The sequence below is a fragment of the Pantherophis guttatus genome, chromosome 1 (assembly GCF_059756535.1).
Source record: "Pantherophis guttatus breed Tessera chromosome 1, ASM5975653v1, whole genome shotgun sequence".
Lineage (NCBI taxonomy): Eukaryota > Metazoa > Chordata > Lepidosauria > Squamata > Colubridae > Pantherophis > Pantherophis guttatus.
The window spans coordinates 310,411,904-310,429,948 of record NC_142063.1 but is presented as its reverse complement, the minus strand read 5'-3'; the positions used below and the strand labels follow the sequence as shown (position 1 = coordinate 310,429,948).

General features: G+C 36.0%; 1 protein-coding gene across 30 annotated transcripts in view; it reads left to right on the top strand.

The window, feature by feature from the left end:
* NRXN1 (neurexin 1) overlaps positions 1–18,045 on the top strand; it is a 927,325-nt gene that overhangs the window by 896,249 nt on the left and 13,031 nt on the right. For 21 of the 30 annotated variants that reach the window (XM_034427408.3, XM_060692585.2, XM_087888309.1 and 18 more), the window contains one exon: positions 13,791–13,878. In XM_034427408.3, the coding sequence (XP_034283299.1) occupies positions 13,791–13,878 (88 nt within the window). The remainder of the gene's footprint in view (positions 1–13,790; positions 13,879–18,045) is intronic. The other 9 variants (XM_034427409.3, XM_060692589.2, XM_034427407.3 and 6 more) reach the window with 1 other exon arrangement.

Here is an 18,045-nt window from a genome sequence, read left to right as displayed (position 1 = left end):
TCTGAATACAATGAAATACATTCTGGAAGGTTTAAGAGGCACTTTTGCATGAATAAGTTGACTGTATCCCATGCAATTGCTTGAAGCATTGCCCTCAAAGAAGATTTGAGAGGCATCACAAAAAATAATAACCTTTCAATAGTATGTACAAGACATGCCATAGTATGCCAGACATGTCAATAGATGTTGTTAGTTAATGCACAATTTATTACAGGTAATTGCAAAATATACTGTAGATAGCTGCAAAGCTGATAATATTAAAATATTTTGCCATGGTGAGAAGATCAAATTAGTAAGCAAATGCACATGATCATTTGCTTTGTACCTTGACAGATCTTCTTTTAATTTTCCATACCCTTCATTTGCTTCAGGAACTAAAAATTAGAAAAGGTAAGAATGATTTATAAAGGAGAATTAGAATTTTGGGAAGTTTATATAAATCATGAAACCAAAAAACCCACCACCCTGAAATCTTATTTTGGTACATTTTATCCATACAAGATGGAAAATATGGAGTCATAATGCTTTTTATTTGAGGTTCATGTATCTGTGCCAAGAAATAAAGACCTTGATGACATCTCTTACAATTTTTTAAACAATTAAGCCTGATCATGATATAAAAGTTTCTGAGATCATTCTTTCAGAAGGAGTTAACCCAGACAAGACTGAGTGGCTGTGGGTATTGCCTCCTAAAGACTGTTTATTGTCCATCCTTGGTTCTGGGGGGAGGGGGGGAGAAATTGTCCCCCTGAGAACGGGCTCACAATTTGGGTGTCCTCCTAGACTCACAGGTAAGATTAGAACAACATCTGACAGCTGTGACTGGGGGACCTTTGCATGCCTGGTGCAAAGGTCAGTTACCTCCTGAGGTCTGGACCATCCCCACCCTATTGGCCTTCCGAAAAGCGATGAAGACCTGGCTTTTCCAGCAGGCCTGGGGCCATTGATCTCACTCTTGTGATCGGGCAAGATCCAGTCATGAATGGCATGAATGAGTTTTTAATGATTTTAATGTTTTTAATTTTTAAATGTTTTTTATAATGATTTTTTAAAATGTATTGTGAGCTGTCCTGAGTCTTCGGAGAGGGGCAGCATATAAATTGAATTAAATAATTAAATTAAATTAAATTAAATAATTAAATTAAATTAAATTAAATCATGTAACTCTGTCTACTAAATGCAGTCCAAAGAAATGGTTGAATAGGGGAACTAGCAACAACAGCCATGAAAACCATTGATGAATCCACAAAATCCAATTAAAATTATGTATCTTTCCATATATTTGCTAAACATTGTCATCACCAGAGTGGCTAGGACTATGTCTGCCCTAAAGTTAAACTTGAAATAAAATTGGGTGGATCTCAGTGATTAGAATCATCCAATAATGCCTAGATTTCAGAACCACCTTACATTCATTCCTGGCTTTGCATCTCAATCCAGGTGAACATTGTAAACCATAGATGCAACAGCATCTTCATGCAACAGCAAAAAATTGGTTGATTTGCATATTAATGTAAATTGATGTAAATTAATTCATGATTTCCAAGGTAATATGAGAACCAGAATTGTCAAGTTGTTGAGATTTATCATAAGCACCTTTAAAAATGCATATATCAGGGGAAATTGTGCATGAAGTTATTTCCATCAAAATGCTTGTGAATTTTGTGTGCACTTATGTAAAATCCATAACCTAATTTGAGAGTAAGACAATCCAACTGGAATGTGAAAAGGCAAAGCAATGACAAGAGATAGATGCAGACTTGGAAGTGAAGGTGACTTGTATTCTAATCCCAGCTCAAGTACAAAATACAAAGATCTCTTAAGTGATCAAAAGCTTCTTATTCTGTTTAGTGAGTTTAAAGTGAGGAAAATTCTCTGCAATAAGCCAAGGTTCCCAAAACTGTTTTTGTGGACCCTCAGAGTTTCTTCCAACTGTACTCATGAATATTCATTTCGTTGTTTTCACTATTTATATTCTTCCCAAACTCTTTCTTTAAAAAGCATTTATTTAAACAGAAAAATAAAAAAGACGAAAACAAAAAGTAAAACACTAGCAACACATGCATACATACACACATACGTATTTTATATAATATCTGCAGTAAAGGATTACCATATTTCATTATAATTATCTATGTCTGTAAGCAACGTGTTCATAAACTGTAAGTAATATTAAGTCTTCAACCCGCTGAATAATTGGGGTCATACATTTTTATCTCTTAACAATAGGAAGGGCATAGAAAATTCATTTTTACAGTCCAGCTATCATTTTTCATGTCATAAGTATGTAATTCAAAGGAATATGGATATCAAAAAATCTGTACTCCATTTGTAACAGATTGCTGGCAGGAAACAATACATTGTGATTCAGGCACTCATCAAGAGTCAACACTGACTTGAAGACACATACACACACACCCATAAAAGTATTCAGAGTTGTAATAGAATGTGAGCCTACTAGAACAAGGCCCATAATGGATTTGGTTTGCCTTGTAATTATAGGGAGAGGTAATTTTATTCAGTCCATCCAATGTCTTTTTTGTGTTATATGTGACTGAACCCTGAAATTAAATCTGGAAATTTCTTTCATTTGGGAACATTGTTCTGTGCATAAGAAGCCAAAGGCACTAGAGCAAAACACTGATAAGGGGTGAAGAGATAGCTCATTTATTTCTTACTTGTTACTATATGTGAGAACAAAAAAAGTGACAAATTACACTCTTAAGCTAACTTTTTTCATTATATAGTCAATTAAGAAATAATATTTAACTGTAAATGGAAAATGATCCAAACTGAACTTGGTGAAGAAATGTTTCTGGGCAAAATAATTGTCTCTACAAAAGCCAAATCACAATTGGCTTTCTAGATAGGAAACATATTCCTTTTTTCATCAGAAAATATTATTTTAAAAATGGAATGGGGAGATGAAACAATTATATTAAAATATATTAAATGCAGTAATACAAATATCTAAATAAAAAAACTTCCATAGCTGAAGCCATTTTGTCCATTCCTAGTTTCATCAAATGGTCCTAACAAAGTTTGCATTTTTAATTGGAAGGCAATTAATTCCATGAATTTCTGTTATCTATTAGTGTTAATCAACATTGCACATGTAGAAAGACTCGGTATCGAACACTCCATGTTTACAAATGTTTTTGTCTCAGTACATACAACAATGTTACCCTTGATCAATAGGCATTAAAGAATTGTAAGTCAGAGCCATCAAAATCAATAGAAACTGCTGTATTAACTTACAGAATAAAGAATAATAGAATTGCAAGGGATCTTGGATGTCTTCTAGTCCAACCCCTTGCTCAAGCTTGGAAACCCTATACCATTCCAAACAAATGGTTGTCCAATCAGTTTTTAAAAACCTCCAGTGATGGAGCACCAACAACTTCTGGAGGCAAGATATTCCACTGGTTTCTTGTTCTCACTGTCAAGAATTTTTACCTTAGTTCTAGATTGCTTCTCTCCTTGATAAATTTCTATCCATTACTTCTTGTCCTGCCCTCAAGTGGACAGTTGGCTGACCCCCTCTTGTCTGTGACAATTCTTCAAATATTGGAAAACTGCTATCATGAAGTTATACGCTAACTTCAATAAGATATGTAGGCTATTCTTTTACAAAGTGGATAGTAGGACATATATATAGTAGATACAATACAATTAGATTATTAGAAATATATGCCTATGGAGACTCTCAGTCATCCAGGTCATAGCTGTCCCAAAGGTGCTTTTTCAAAAGGCAACTGGGCTTTCTTTAGTTTTTTTTTTTCCTTGAGGACATTTTGCTTCTCATCCAAGAAACTTCTTCAGTTCTGAGTCCAGCTGCCTCTTGAAAAAGCACCTTTGGAGCACTTGAATTGTATATAACTTTTTTCTCTCTTCGTTCACTTGAAAATGTGATAGTACAGGAAACTTTTATGGGATGTTGATGTGGTGTGTTTAAATAAATACAATGCATATTCATACTCAACATCTGTTGGCTATTTTGGAGGTGCCTGCTTCTTTTGAATAAATCACCAAAATGAAATGGTACCCCAAAATGAGTTTCTAGTTCTGTTTGCTTTGCTTTTCAAACCAGATGGATGTGGGAGGAAAGAAACATACTTTGTCTTGATGTTCTTTTTCTGTTTCTAAGGGAATAGCATTTTCTCTAGCAATCCTTCCAAGTAGAATTGTTTCTCTGCTCATTTACATTTTAGTGAAACAGATATGTGAAGAAGTCCTTTTTGCTTTGCAGTCCAAATAGCTTTGCTTCTGCATGCAGTTCCCATTTTTAGTTTTTTTTTTAATTGTTAAAAATCTTTGGTAATTAAATCTCATTTTTGAGTTCTTGAACTACGTAATGTAATAACCCTGATTGAAATTTCAACTACTCTAAATGTTGCTATATTCGACAATCTTGTTAAGATTTCATCCATTTTTAAAATTATTTTCAATTGTCCACAAATAGCTATTAGGGGTGTTGTGGGCCTCTGTGGATGCAGTGTTTCTGATCAGTGCGACAGTGTTAACCTGTTTATTCAATTTGCACACCATGTAATTGCAATTAATGCAAAATGGAAGTCTGTTTTGTGGAACAAAGAGAGATAACCTGGCCCAAGACATACTAAGCTTGTTCTATCACTAAATCAGATTACTCAAACTGATACTATGTTCTATTGCACCACCCAGAATTCCTACTTCACATGGCCATGCTGGTTGAGTATTCTAGAAATGTTACTCCCAATACATTTAGAGTGTATTAGGTTGAAGAAAACTGCATTAAGCCATAATTGATAGCCAAGTAGCCCATTAGATCTACAATCCTCACTAATCCCCCTGTTCATTACAGTTTGGATTTAAATTTCTTTACTCTTAAATTCAAAATATTAATGACTGTAATGCATATGCTTTAAATAATTCAGAGATTCAGAGCCAATCCTTAGGAAAAATGAATGACCGCCCAGGTTTCTAAAGGTGGTTTCTAACATTAAAAGGCTACTTCAGAGATTAATCAGATAAATATAGCTTGTTTCTACTGCTTCTGGAGAAATGTGGATAGCCTACGTCCTCACACAGTCCTCACATTTTCACACATACCCTTATCCCTCCCCACAAAAAAAAAGCAGCCTGAGATCATGTCACCAAATTTTAAAGTAGGATGTCAGTGAAATGTTTGGCTTATCATGGAAAATAAGGGTCTAGATGTATTTTGTTTTTTGACATGAAAAGAAGATCAGGAAAGAACAGTAAAATCTGTAGTGTGATGTAAAAATGTTGTAGAGCCTATGACTAGAGAAGCCAGTGGTTATGTGGAAGAAGGCTGAGGCAAAAGACTGTCCAAACAAAACTGACTCCCCCCTCCCCTCAGAAAAGAAAAAAAAACATTTACTTCAGATGAATAGAGTGATTCTGGGGGAAAAATACTAATACAACCAGAGTGGCTTTTAGGTGAATTGTTCAGAAGACAAAATCAGGACATAAGTTTAAAAGCATTCCTTATTTTTGCTTTAAACAACTTGTGAGTAAATAAACAAATTGTTCACTACAGTCATTTTATTTTGTATTATATATTGTTTTGTCTACTGTTACGTGGTAGGGTTTTTTCTTTTGATTTATTGTTTGCTTTCTATGCTGAACACTGTCCAGAATCACATTGGGTAGCCTTAAGAATCTTACAAACAAACAAGGTAAATATTTAGGAGTCACCATAACTCCTAAAACCCCAAGAATGAAGTTCAAAGCAGGACATTTGGAAGATTAAATAAAACAATTCAGTTGTGTGAATTGAATGAGATTATTGTATTTATCTGTGACTTGAATTTTGGATCATGCAAAATAGGGAGGTAGTCCTTGACTTACAATCACAATTGAGCCCCAAATTTCTGGGCTAAGCAAAACAGTTTAAGTGAGTTGTACCCCATTGCAGGACTTTTTTTTGCCACCGTGTTAGGTGAATCACTGCACTTGTTATGTAAATTGTGCGGTTGTTAAGTGAAACTGGCTTCCCCCCTTCACTTTTCTAGTCAGAAGCCAGCTGGGAAGATTACAAATGGTGAATACATGGCCCCAGGACAGTGCAACTATCATAAGTATATGGCAGCTGTCAAGCACTCTTTCTTTCTTTCTTTCTTTCTTTCTTTCTTTCTTTCTTTCTTTCTTTCCTTCCTTCCTTCCTTCCTTCCTTCCTTCTTTCTTTCTTTTTTTACAATGGCTCAAATAATCACTGGTAGAAAGAAGGCACAAAGAGCCTATCTTCTAGGCAAGAGACTATACAATTTTAGTACATGAAAAAGAAATATATAATAACAATATAATCTTCATTACTCCTTGGAGATAATAATTTCTGTTTTTTCTTAGGTTTTATGAATAAAATGTAAACACTAGATAAAAGAAACTAAGGATCAAATTTCCAGAAGGATACTGAAATGCATGTAAAGAGATGTTGAGATGAGATCAAATCACAGTATTCATTCCACTGATGTATAAATGTCTTAACATGCATAAATTGTCTTAATTTAATATCATCAGTTGAGGTAGTATTTCAAAATGTGTCAGGTATACATTAACCATTTTTCAAAATGCTGGAAGGATAAAGGAACAGTAGATAGACTAATATGAATGTGTTGAAATATACTTGATGTTATACCAAAGTAGCTAAATACGGTTACGGATTCTGTGATTTATTAAGCAGATAACTTGGTAGTGTTTTATGTGGTATGGTAGCTAAGGTGTTGGTTTCGTAAACAGGAGACCCATAAAAGTTCACTTGTGACCTTGAATCAGTCACTCTTTCAAACCCAGCTAACTTCACAGGGTTGTTACGGGGAAAAATAGGAAGGGGGAGCACCTTGAACAACTGACTGAAAAATATGGTATAAATTTTAAAATAAAATAAAATCTTGATAGAGTAATTTGGAGGTCTGAATGAACAGGATATTGAGAAAATGATCTTTCCCCTGCTAGGGAAGGCAAACAAAGATGTGGATGGTAGGAAACATTTTAAACCAAATGCCTGCCTACATAGTTCCTCTTTCTTTAATCAACAAATCGGCATCTTTGTAGGAGTGTTTATTTGTACTTTTCCTTAACGTGCCTGGGAAATGTAAAATTTTGCAAATTCCAATATGAAAATATTATCCCACCTCGATTTTTCAGATTATTGTGAATCAAAACCAGATTACCTGTTAGAGTTGATATATCTTCTGACAGTATTGTGCTATTACTGGCAATTTAAATGGACCAGAATAGCTTTATAAAAGTTAGGTGAAAATACACATTTAAATATGAATTTAGAAAGCAAGTCTAATTAGTGCAAACCTGTAATTTCTTATCTCCTTGAAAAGTAGAGGATGTGTTTCAACAGTACAGAACCTATTTCTCCAAGTGAAAAACTGTCAAGCAGTAACATGAGATTAATGCTGTTGTATTTGGTTTAGTTTTATTGTGTATAAAAAAGGTTATAAGCAAGGGGAAAAGAAAGCTGAAGAAAGGGATTGATTAATGTGACATATCTGAGGTGGTTTTTTTCCCTTCCTTTCTTTCTTTCTACTACAAGTCTCAGCAGCCAGTCAGAGAGATCAGCTTCACACTCAGTAAATTAAATTTAAATTACACAGTCTTGGTGAGAAAATTGCTCAGTTAATCTAGCCTCCTGAAATGAAATTTTTTTTCCACATGAACTCCATCCTAATTTTTCATACCCTGTTGTTTTCTGCTAGAAATCCAATCGTTTTATGTTACTTTATTTTTTTTTCTCTCTCTCTTTTCTTTTTTAAAAACCAGATATTAGTTTTCAGCAAATTTATCTTATGGCTCAGGAATATAATGTGTTCAGAATGGAAGAAAGAAGTGATAGCTAAATAGCTGCTGTTATTTTATTACATGGAGGGGATTGGAAAAGCACTAAAAATCAAACATTTGAAATATTATCCATGTATTTTGCTATTTTAAAATACTGCAGGAAGTTTAAACAATGCAATGTTTATAAACAGTATTGTAAATAAGTAAATATGCCATAATTTTCTTTTTATTTAGAAAATGTAGCTAATGGGAGAATGCAATCTGCTAAATAATAATATTGCAAGAATTAATACTGCTGAGTTTCTGGTTTCAGTATTGGACCAGATAGGGAATGACCAATAATCACATCCTTAAATTGCCTTTAATCTCTGTTAGTAATTTTGGTCTACTTCTCTGCCAAACTTCCAGGTAGTATTCATTCATTCATTCATTCCATTTGTTAACCACCTGTAGTCAACCATAAATAATACAAAAAATATTCACAGCAAGCTATATGTCTACAAATATTACAAATTAGCAGATGTATAAAAGAGGAGGGAGTCAGAAAACGTACAGTCCTTTTTATTTTCTTTTTTCCTATTTATCTGTTATTTTAATTCTTGTTAAATGTGCAACAAGAGAGCAAGACTGACTTCTATAGGGAAGCTGTTCAAAGGTCAGGTATAGATACTGTGAAGCCATTGCCTTTGAGTCTTTATGAACCCCTTTACTTTATGAAAGTGGATATTGCCAATAGCTTCCCTTAGGACACGGAAATCAGATGGCAGATTCCAGCCCTAATGATACCTAAAAGTATCTACTTCTAGCTCTACCTATTTCTCATAGTTCCTGCCCATCAGAGTACATCTAGCAGAGTGGCATGGTCTGGTTCTCCTTAGTGATGCTGTGTTACCTGGTGGGTCCTAGAAAGAATGCTCCTCACTTCCACCCCAATATTAAGTTGGCCCTAACCCTTTGGGCTTTCCAGGAGGCCATGAAGACTTGACTTTTTCCCCAGGCACTGGAGTCAGGATGTTAGTAGAATCCAGCAAAAAGTTGTGAGATGTGTTGGTAAGGTGTTTTTACAGTGACATCAGCCTAGTTCTATTCATTGATTTACATGGCAAGTTTTATTTTAGCTCATTGCCCAGAGTTCTGTTGGCAAGTGGGTAGCTACATACTCTTGTTAAATAAATAAATCGGTATGTAAGTAAATAAGTGATAAATCCCATAGGGTTTTACAGATTAAAACCAGCACTTTATACCTGAAAAACTGTAGGAAGCCAATCAGTACCTATAATGTGCTCCTGGCAATGTGCACCAGCTAATAAATGGACCAATGCTTTCTGCACCAATTACAGTTTCTAGCTGGTCTTCAGACACAGGCCCAAGTGGAGCTCATTGCAGTGGTATAGCACAAGCGAACTAATATAAAGGCATGAGTTATTGTTATGTAATTTTTTTGAATATAATGTTTAGTGAGGAACGGATATTTTAGAATCATAGGGTAGGAAGTGACCTTGGAAGTATTTTCTTCCATTCTTCTAACAAGGGCAGAAACCCTCAGATTATCTCAAAGATTAGCTATCCACACTTTGTTTAAAAACCACCAATAATGGAACACCCACAACTACATGAGGCAGGTGGCTATTCCACTGCTTAATAATTCTCATGGCCAAAAGGTTACTCATGGTCTTCAGCATGTATCTCTCTCTGTAAAGGCTTCCATTCACTGGCTTTGTCCTACCCTCAGGGAATACAAAGAATAAATTCACAGTCTCTTCCATGTGATAACTGTTGACCTATTAGATGATTGCTATCATGACTCCCTTTAATATTATTTTCTTTAGGCTAAACATATATACTTCTTTTAAATGTTCTTCATAGGATCTATCCTTCAAGCCTTCCACCATTCTTTTGCTTTTCTCCATGCTCTTTTTAGTACCTCAATATCTCTCTCATATTGTAGCTACCAAAACTGGCCCAATATTACAGGTATAGTCTGACCAGTACAGCATAGAATAGAACTATCGCTTCCTGTGATGTCAATATTATATCACTGTGGATGCAGCACAATATTGCATTAGTTCTTTTGACAACTGCAGAACACATCTAGGATTCTTGAATGTAGGGTTCCTGCAGGGAAAGGTTAGTTGTAAATAATTTAAAAACATGTAATTTTTAATTACTGCAAAATTGTATTGTGTTGTGATATCTAAATTAGAACAATGTGTCTATATTAGACCATACAGGAAAATAATGTGATACACCTGCTTCTAAACACTCCCTTCTAAAAGAAAAATAAGTCTAATTGAATTAAAGAAAAACACTACATAATGTTGACCATTCAGCCAAGAGATACCTTAATTTATGGATGTATCACTGTGATTCCGTCAATCTGTAGGTCATTCTACTACACAGAGCTGGAAAGGGGAGAGCTTTTAAATCTGCTGTTAATGAGCAGCTGCCCTGCAAATTATGACTGTTTATCATGGTTGCTACTAAAAATGACTAGCATTCATTTTTGCCAAAGAGATCTTTCATCCATCTTTTACCTTCCAATTAAACAGGACAAAATTGAAGTACATAGCAAATGCTACTCTGTGCTATATCATGAAGTTGGATAGTGTTCATTTTGTTTTTCTGTGGTGGCTAGAAAGGTAGAACAGGAATCAAATATATCTGCAACTTCTTTTTATATCACAGGTAAAATGTGATATAAAACAGCCTTGTACTTAATTAGATTGTTAGTTCATTTAGTCCTTGGATTATCACTATTTTATGAATAACAATTCTCAGCAACCTCTTTATCTCCCCTCTACTTCTAAGATCTTGCAGGTTATGAATCTTAAAAATGCAGAGCACATACTATATATGTTACGAATTTGGAACTAGTCTAGATAGCACACATTCTAATATTTTTATATATATATATATATATATATATATTAGTTATTCAGTAAGAAAAAGCTGAGGGCATACCCTCCAGTATCTTATTTTTTTTAATGTAAATGATGCTACACTTCAATGGTTAGATATCCTAGACATTGGTATTTGAACATAGATTTTTTAATATTTATATTTTGTTTTGTTTTACTACTCTAGGTTAAATGTTATATGTTATATGAAATATATGTTGCTAGTCCATGTATGATATACCATACACTAGATAAATAAGTAACAAAAACTGTCATAGTATTTTGCCATTAGTTTATTTCTCTCAGATTACTTGTTTGAACACAAGTTGATAAAACCCAGTAGTGACAGTTAGAAAGATTTTCCCTGTTTTTTTCCCTGGAAGCAATACCTAAGCATGGGATAGAAACAGCATTGATCATTCTGGTGAAGGACTGCTTTAGGACATGAGTTAGGGATTATCAAGCATTTCAGGATTATCAATCATTATAATTTGGGAAATTGCCTGTAAGGTTCGGGAGTCAAACACGATTTTAGAATGAGTTTTCTTTTTTTCTCAGTGAATAGTTCCTGTCAATGCTTATGAGAAAGGATGGGCTCTGTGTGATGTCCCACAAGGTTCAGTCCCCCTGCCCTCTTTATTGTTTACATGAAGCTACCATGTGAGATCAATATTCTGATGATACCAATGTTACATTACCCAGTCAAGGCCAGGCTGGAGATACAGTGGAATATTGACCCAATGCCTGGATGCTATGGAGGTTTAAGTGAGACAAAACAAGTTAAAATTGAACTTTAACATGACGGCAGTGGTGGGTTGCCTCCGGTTCGGACCGGTTCACAAGAACCGGCAGTAAAACTGGCAGGAGGCTCTGCCCATTGACCCGGATGTCATCATAGGTGATCTGCGCATGCGCAGAAGAGTGCGAGCATGTGTGAGCGCAATGTGAACCATTAGTAAAGGTAAGTAGAATCTACCCCTGCATGAAGGATGTACTCTTTGTCCAGTGGAGTTCTTTATCAGCTGCAATATGAATTCTGGATTGTGTGGTATTTCTTCTAAAGTGCCAGGTCTGTACTCCTGGCTACTATTATATGCCCTGGGAGCATTTGTCCAGCTTGAGTGCCAGTTTTAGACCTACTTTGAGAGGGATAACTGATGCCCTAATCTCCACTTGCTTAGACTGCTGCAAAACACTGTACATGGGATTTGAGGTCACTTGGAAACTGAACTGATGTAAAACATAACAGCCATTTCATGAGTAAGAGAACATATAACACCTGTTTGTAGGCCTGTGTTGGCTTCTAACAAGTTTCCAGATTTAATTCAAAGTGCAGTTTTTAACTCATAAAGTCATATATGGCTTAGCTCCCAAGTGTCTCCAGGACCATTTTCTCCAAGTGCAATCAACCCATCCAATGCATTCTTCATATGGGAGAGTATTAATAGGGCCTAGTGGCTCAGCAGACTGATAGCATTGTGATTAACACCAGCTGTCTGCAATTACTGTAAGTTCGAATCTCACCAGGCTCAAGGTTGACTCAGCCTTCCATCCTTTCTAAGGTAGGTAAATTGAGGACCCAGTTTGTGGGGGCAATAAGCTGACTTTGTATAAATATACAAAAGTATGAAGGCTATTGCTTAATGCATTGTAAGCCGCCCTGAGTCTCTGGAGAAGGGCGGCATATAAATCAAATAAAAAATAAAAAATATATAAAATAATAATAATCCTTCATTTTTTGGAGAAGGCGAGCAAGACCTCCTGAAGAAGGGGATGGATTCCTTCCAGGGAGTAGGTTGATGCCAACCCTGATGGCATTCCAAATGTTGCTACTCTGAATTGTTTTTAGAGTCTCATCATACTAACTGCAAAGAGTCTTCTGAATGATTATGGTGTATACAAAATAGACACGCCAAGAGGCTTATCTGAATCTGTTGAACCTGCACTGACATCTCGAATAGCTTTTAGGATAGTTATTGGGAATGAGCTGTTAAAAACATAGTGGGATTTTTACTACTACTGAAAAGAAGTATGTAAACAATTAAGCTGTAATGTATCGATAACAGCAAAGGGTGAGAGTTTTCCTTTGTCATTTTTGCCTCTCACTTTATTCCCTGTCCTATCATAGCTTGTTTCCTCAGCAATGTAATTAGATAGCAAGCACCTAGGAATGGAATATTTTATACATTGTTCCATAAAGCCATTCCATAAAACCACCAGTATTATTAGATTTATATCCCACCTTTATCCAGAATTATTAAAGGTAACATACATAATATCCCCAACTCCTATCTGTCCCAAAACAATTACTTCGTAATATTTATGGGTTTGGTCTGGGAGAGATTGACTGACCCAAAGTCATCCAGTCAGCTTTTATAAATAAAGGAGGATTAGCACTCACCACCTCCTTGTTGCTAATCCAGCACCAATAACCATTACACCAAACTGACTTCATTTCACGTGTTTTTATTATAGATGGGGATTTCTTTTCAAAGTCTAGTTTCTGACTCAGAATCAAAAATTGCATTCAGAGAGCAAGCCTAAAAAAATCTGTTCCAGGTGTCAAAAGTTCTAGGGAATATTTAAGGGATATTTTGGATCTCAGGGTATTGCCTATTGAAAATAATAATGCTTAAAAAAAAGGAACTGAAAAGGAATAATTTGGGGAGGCAGTCAATTCTATTATATTCTCCGATCAGCAAATTCCTGGTCAGAGAGGAAGAGCAATTAGAATAATGTCAGGGCAAACCTGATAGTCATGTAAGTGAGAGCTGATTAAAAGGTTTCCAGAGGGCTGTTGAGTAGTGAAAGGTTTCCAGCTGTAAACAGATGGTGCAGAGAAGAGAGAAACAAGAATAAGATGTTGTCATGGTCAGAGAGATAGAGAGCAACACTGAATGTCTCAGTGGACTTGTGACATAATCTTTTGTTAGCTCTCAAATAAAAAAGGATCTTACATCACCATTTTTAAAAAAAAGATCTTACAGAATGTTATGAGTTTCCTAGGATCAGTTATGATTGTGCCGCAGAACCTTGACAGAGGTGAGGACTGACTTGGAACACTTGATTAATCCAATGGATTCTCTTATTTATTTTCAGACTACAGATGACATCTTGGTGGCCTCAGCTGAATGCCCCAGCGATGATGAGGACATTGATCCCTGTGAGACGAGCTCAGGTGGGTTAGGTTAGTCAACTTTTTTATTACTTCCTTTTTATTTTTATTCTTTGCATGCAGCAGTGATGAAAGAACAATTTATTTCAGCCTGTATTGATGATAAGGAAAAATTCATTCTCCTGGGTCCCAGTTAGGAATTGCCAACATAATTCTCCGTGTGTACATGTGTCTGTTATGTACGAGAGAAAGAAAGAGACATAAAGACTCCTACTAAAGGGATTATTGTTCTTTGGTAGTTTGTATAAACAGGAAACTTAACAGCTGTATCGAAAAACCTAAACATGAGTGAGTGCCTATTACTCTCAATATATATTAGAACATTGACAATCAACCCTATGAGTCCTCCTTTGATCATTTTTATTAAAAGATCTTCAAGAACAACTAATTAATTACATGATAATGGACCTATTTAGTGGGCCTGTAGACGATATTTAAAAAGCAGAGTTTTTAGGATTTAAGATTTGAGCTCTCTGAAAGAAAAAAATGCATCTATGACTGACAAGACTTTCTGGTTGCCTGGAACTGTACATATTTCTGCTGAGCAGAAGGCATTTTGCCATGGAAGACTTCATAGATGTGAAATATATTAAATTTGCAACCACACTATGAAATTTCAATAAGGAAAGTATTATTTGTTTATGAATATTGAGAGATTTCTGTGTATGTAGATGATAGAGCACACCTTATAATCTGGTGAACAATTCAGCCAATGTTCAAATTACAGCTGACCATCTCTGCTTGCAACTTATTTTAGGAGGAGGGTGAGGGGGGGTTTGAAATATATCCCTGACAAGACTGATAATCATAAATACCCATTCATAGCACTGGCAGCAATATGCATGAATGAGTGACTGGCCACAACTTCTAAGATATACAGTTGTTTCCATTGTTAATGTTTTATCATGCAGCTTCTTTTTAAAAGGACAGTTATGTTATCTGCAACAAGAGAAAATTATAAGAAGATTGAGAAATAAGACAAGAAAGGCATTTGCTTTGTGCAACAATTTTGTTATGTTTTTCCCATGGAGATAAGATTGGCCCCCACTTTGACACACTTTTGCAAAGATCTGAAGATGTGGTTCTTCAGTGAGGACCCCAGAGTGATACAGAGGACCCTAAAATAGATTCCAGAGTAATACAGAGCCCATAAAGTGGCTGGACTGATTGTTGTCAGCAAAGAGTGGTGGTTTATTGGTTTTTGTACAGGGGTTTTATCTTTGTAAACCACCTGGAGTCACCATGAATTAATTGGGAAGCCATATAAGTTTTCTAAATACATATTTTCATTTTTTTCCATAATCACTATGGCTATAAAATTTTTTAAGTTCCAAGATCTTTGGTATGCTACACATGGTGACACCTAAACCTCCCTTATAGTCAGGATGTACATCTCCTAGGCAGTTCCCCAGGGCTTCAGATGGACTTTTCCATCATCTGATTGGTCCTCTAGCAACTCCATAGGTTGAACTGAGATCATTCCTTCACTGAATTGATTGCTTCCCCATATTCTTCATTATTATTTTTTTATAAAGACCAAGAAATATATTACAACTTCCTTACAAGAATTCACAGAGCACTGTTACATTCTGAAGTGGTACCTATTTGTGTAGTTACATTTACATGCTTTCAAACTGCTAGGTTGGCAGGAGCTGGGGTGAGGACAGGAACTCACCCCATCACATGGCACTCAGGTCTCAAACCTTGCTGCTGGCTTTCCAGCCAACAAGCCCAGCATCTTTAACCACTGACCCAATGTGCTGCCCTATTGGAGGACAGTAAAAAGTCAAATTTAACTCATTTCGATCTAGATGCAACATGGTAATTTTTTTGGAAGATTGTGGAAGTGCTTTGTCCCTACCTTCTTCCAAGGTGGTTTTAATTTTCTGCTCTATTATATTGTTGATATGTAATGTTTGAGCAAGTAATCCAACTCTGAAATCATTATTTCTCACATTTTTTCTAGGAAATACAGATATTTATAAATATTTGTACATTAATAAATTTCCTGTTAGGATTGTTTTTCATGATTCATGAGGCCATTTCAAGCTCTGGGAATCAAAAGTACAAACATCTAATTTATAATACTTCAGTAGATTCCATGTATTGAAACAGCAAGAGTATATTTATTAGCCATAATAAATATTATTATGATCCATATTTCACATTTATTTAAGCAAAAACTACCATGATCCATATTTCACATTTATTTATATTAGAGTTGTCAGGCTGAGGACCAGAAAGTACTTCAGTGCTATTTGTATTTTGTTTTTATCCAATGATTCAAAGGACATAGAATCAAATGCAGGTTTACAATTTGTATTGTTACATCTGGAAGTAAAAGCTACATTTATTTACACATTCACAACTTCATGCACATTTTTGTAACTCAAAATCTGACTTGCCAGGTTAGGTTGAGTTCTAGGAAAAACTAGGTTAGATGCTTGTTCGATGTATTGACCCCCAAGTGTCACCATTCCCATACACTTTTATACCTTCCAACAAGTTTTGACTAATTCATCAAAGCTGAGCCAGTCATACCTTGGCATATTAACCACACCCTGTTCCTATTGAATGCAATCGCCTTTCTGTTATTCTAGTGACACCCTTTCCGCCTCCATAGCTTGCATCATGTACTTAGAATTTTATATATGTCCATTCACACAAACGCATGGTGCAATGCCGCACATTATCATAATATAATGGCATTAACGATTGACATATATTAGTATTATTATACTACTATATATTTTATTAGTTAATGTAGCTACACATGGTTCATAGAGTCCTAAAAATAGATGTTAAGAATCATGAAATCTCAGTGTTCTACAAGCTAAGATTTACTTATCCTTCTATCTTGAACCAATTCATCTACCTACTTTGGAATAACACTTTGTTTGTGAGTTAAAGGTTATGAACTCTATTAGCTGCAAGTTTCCTCCAAAGATTTAAACAACATCCCAATCATTATTTCTTTCTGTATTAGAATAACATGCCTCCTCCCCCCCTTCTTTTTTTTCCCATGTCTTCACATATAACTGATTCTCCTTGTTGCCATCTGAGAAAATATCTCCTGAGAGGAGGCAGCATTTCTAGTGTTGCTGTACAGTGCTTCTAAAAGATATTTCAGCTCTGATATTTTGCCTCTGTGAAGAAATTTGAATCCTAGAAGATTAGCCACAACACAATCCTGCCCATGTGCCTTTTATTATTTAAAAAGTGGCTGGTATATAGATACATTTGGATGATACAAAATCATATACCCTTCCTATAAAGTCATGAATATAGAAGTGATGACAAAGAAATCGCTGGAGAGAGAGAGACCGAGACAGAGAGAGGGAGGGAGGGAGGGAGGGAGGGAGGGAGGGAGGGAGAGAGGGAGGGAGGGAGAGCAGTAGTGGGTTGTTACCGGTTCAACCCGGATCGGGCGAACTGGTAGTGGTGGTGGCGGGAGGCTCCGCCCACCCACCTGGATGCTTCTGCGCATGCGTGTGAGCACGCCCACGAGTGAAACGGTAGCAATGGGTTTTAAAACCCACCCCGTCCCTGTCCCTTAGGGGCGAGTTTCAAAACCCATTGCTACCAGTTCGCTCATGGGTGCGCTCACAAGCGACACTTCTGCGCATGTGCAGAAGCGTCCGGGTGGATGGGCGGAACCTCCCTCCGCTGCTGCTACCAGTTTGCCCAACCTGGGACAAACTGGTAGCAACCCACCACTGGAGAGGGAGAGGGAGAAAGAGAGAGAGATACAGGCATACTGCTTTAGAGCGCAGCAGCTGGGGTAAGAGCGGGGGAGACGGTTCTTCATCTTTTTGTTGTCATCACAAGCAGTGTTCTTTTTGGTAAGTTGTCATAGATGCAGAGATAATAATGCCACTTATCAGATGTGAATGCTTATGGATAAGTGTTTTTGATGTATAGTAAAAACTTAAGTTAACATAGAAGTCCGCACCTATATTTCTATAGTTGCTGATTTATAGTTTAATATAGGTTGTGCTGATTTATTAATTTTGTTGATTTATTTAGAAGTAAAGCATAGTATCATTACTTGGGAGAAATAGCCTATCAGGATTGTCATTGCCAGCAAGTCCTTGTCTATCGTCTCTGATTTTGCTTGCTGTGCCTTTGCCTTTCAATAAATATTGAATGCAAAGATGTGACTTGCAAGAAATATAGGAA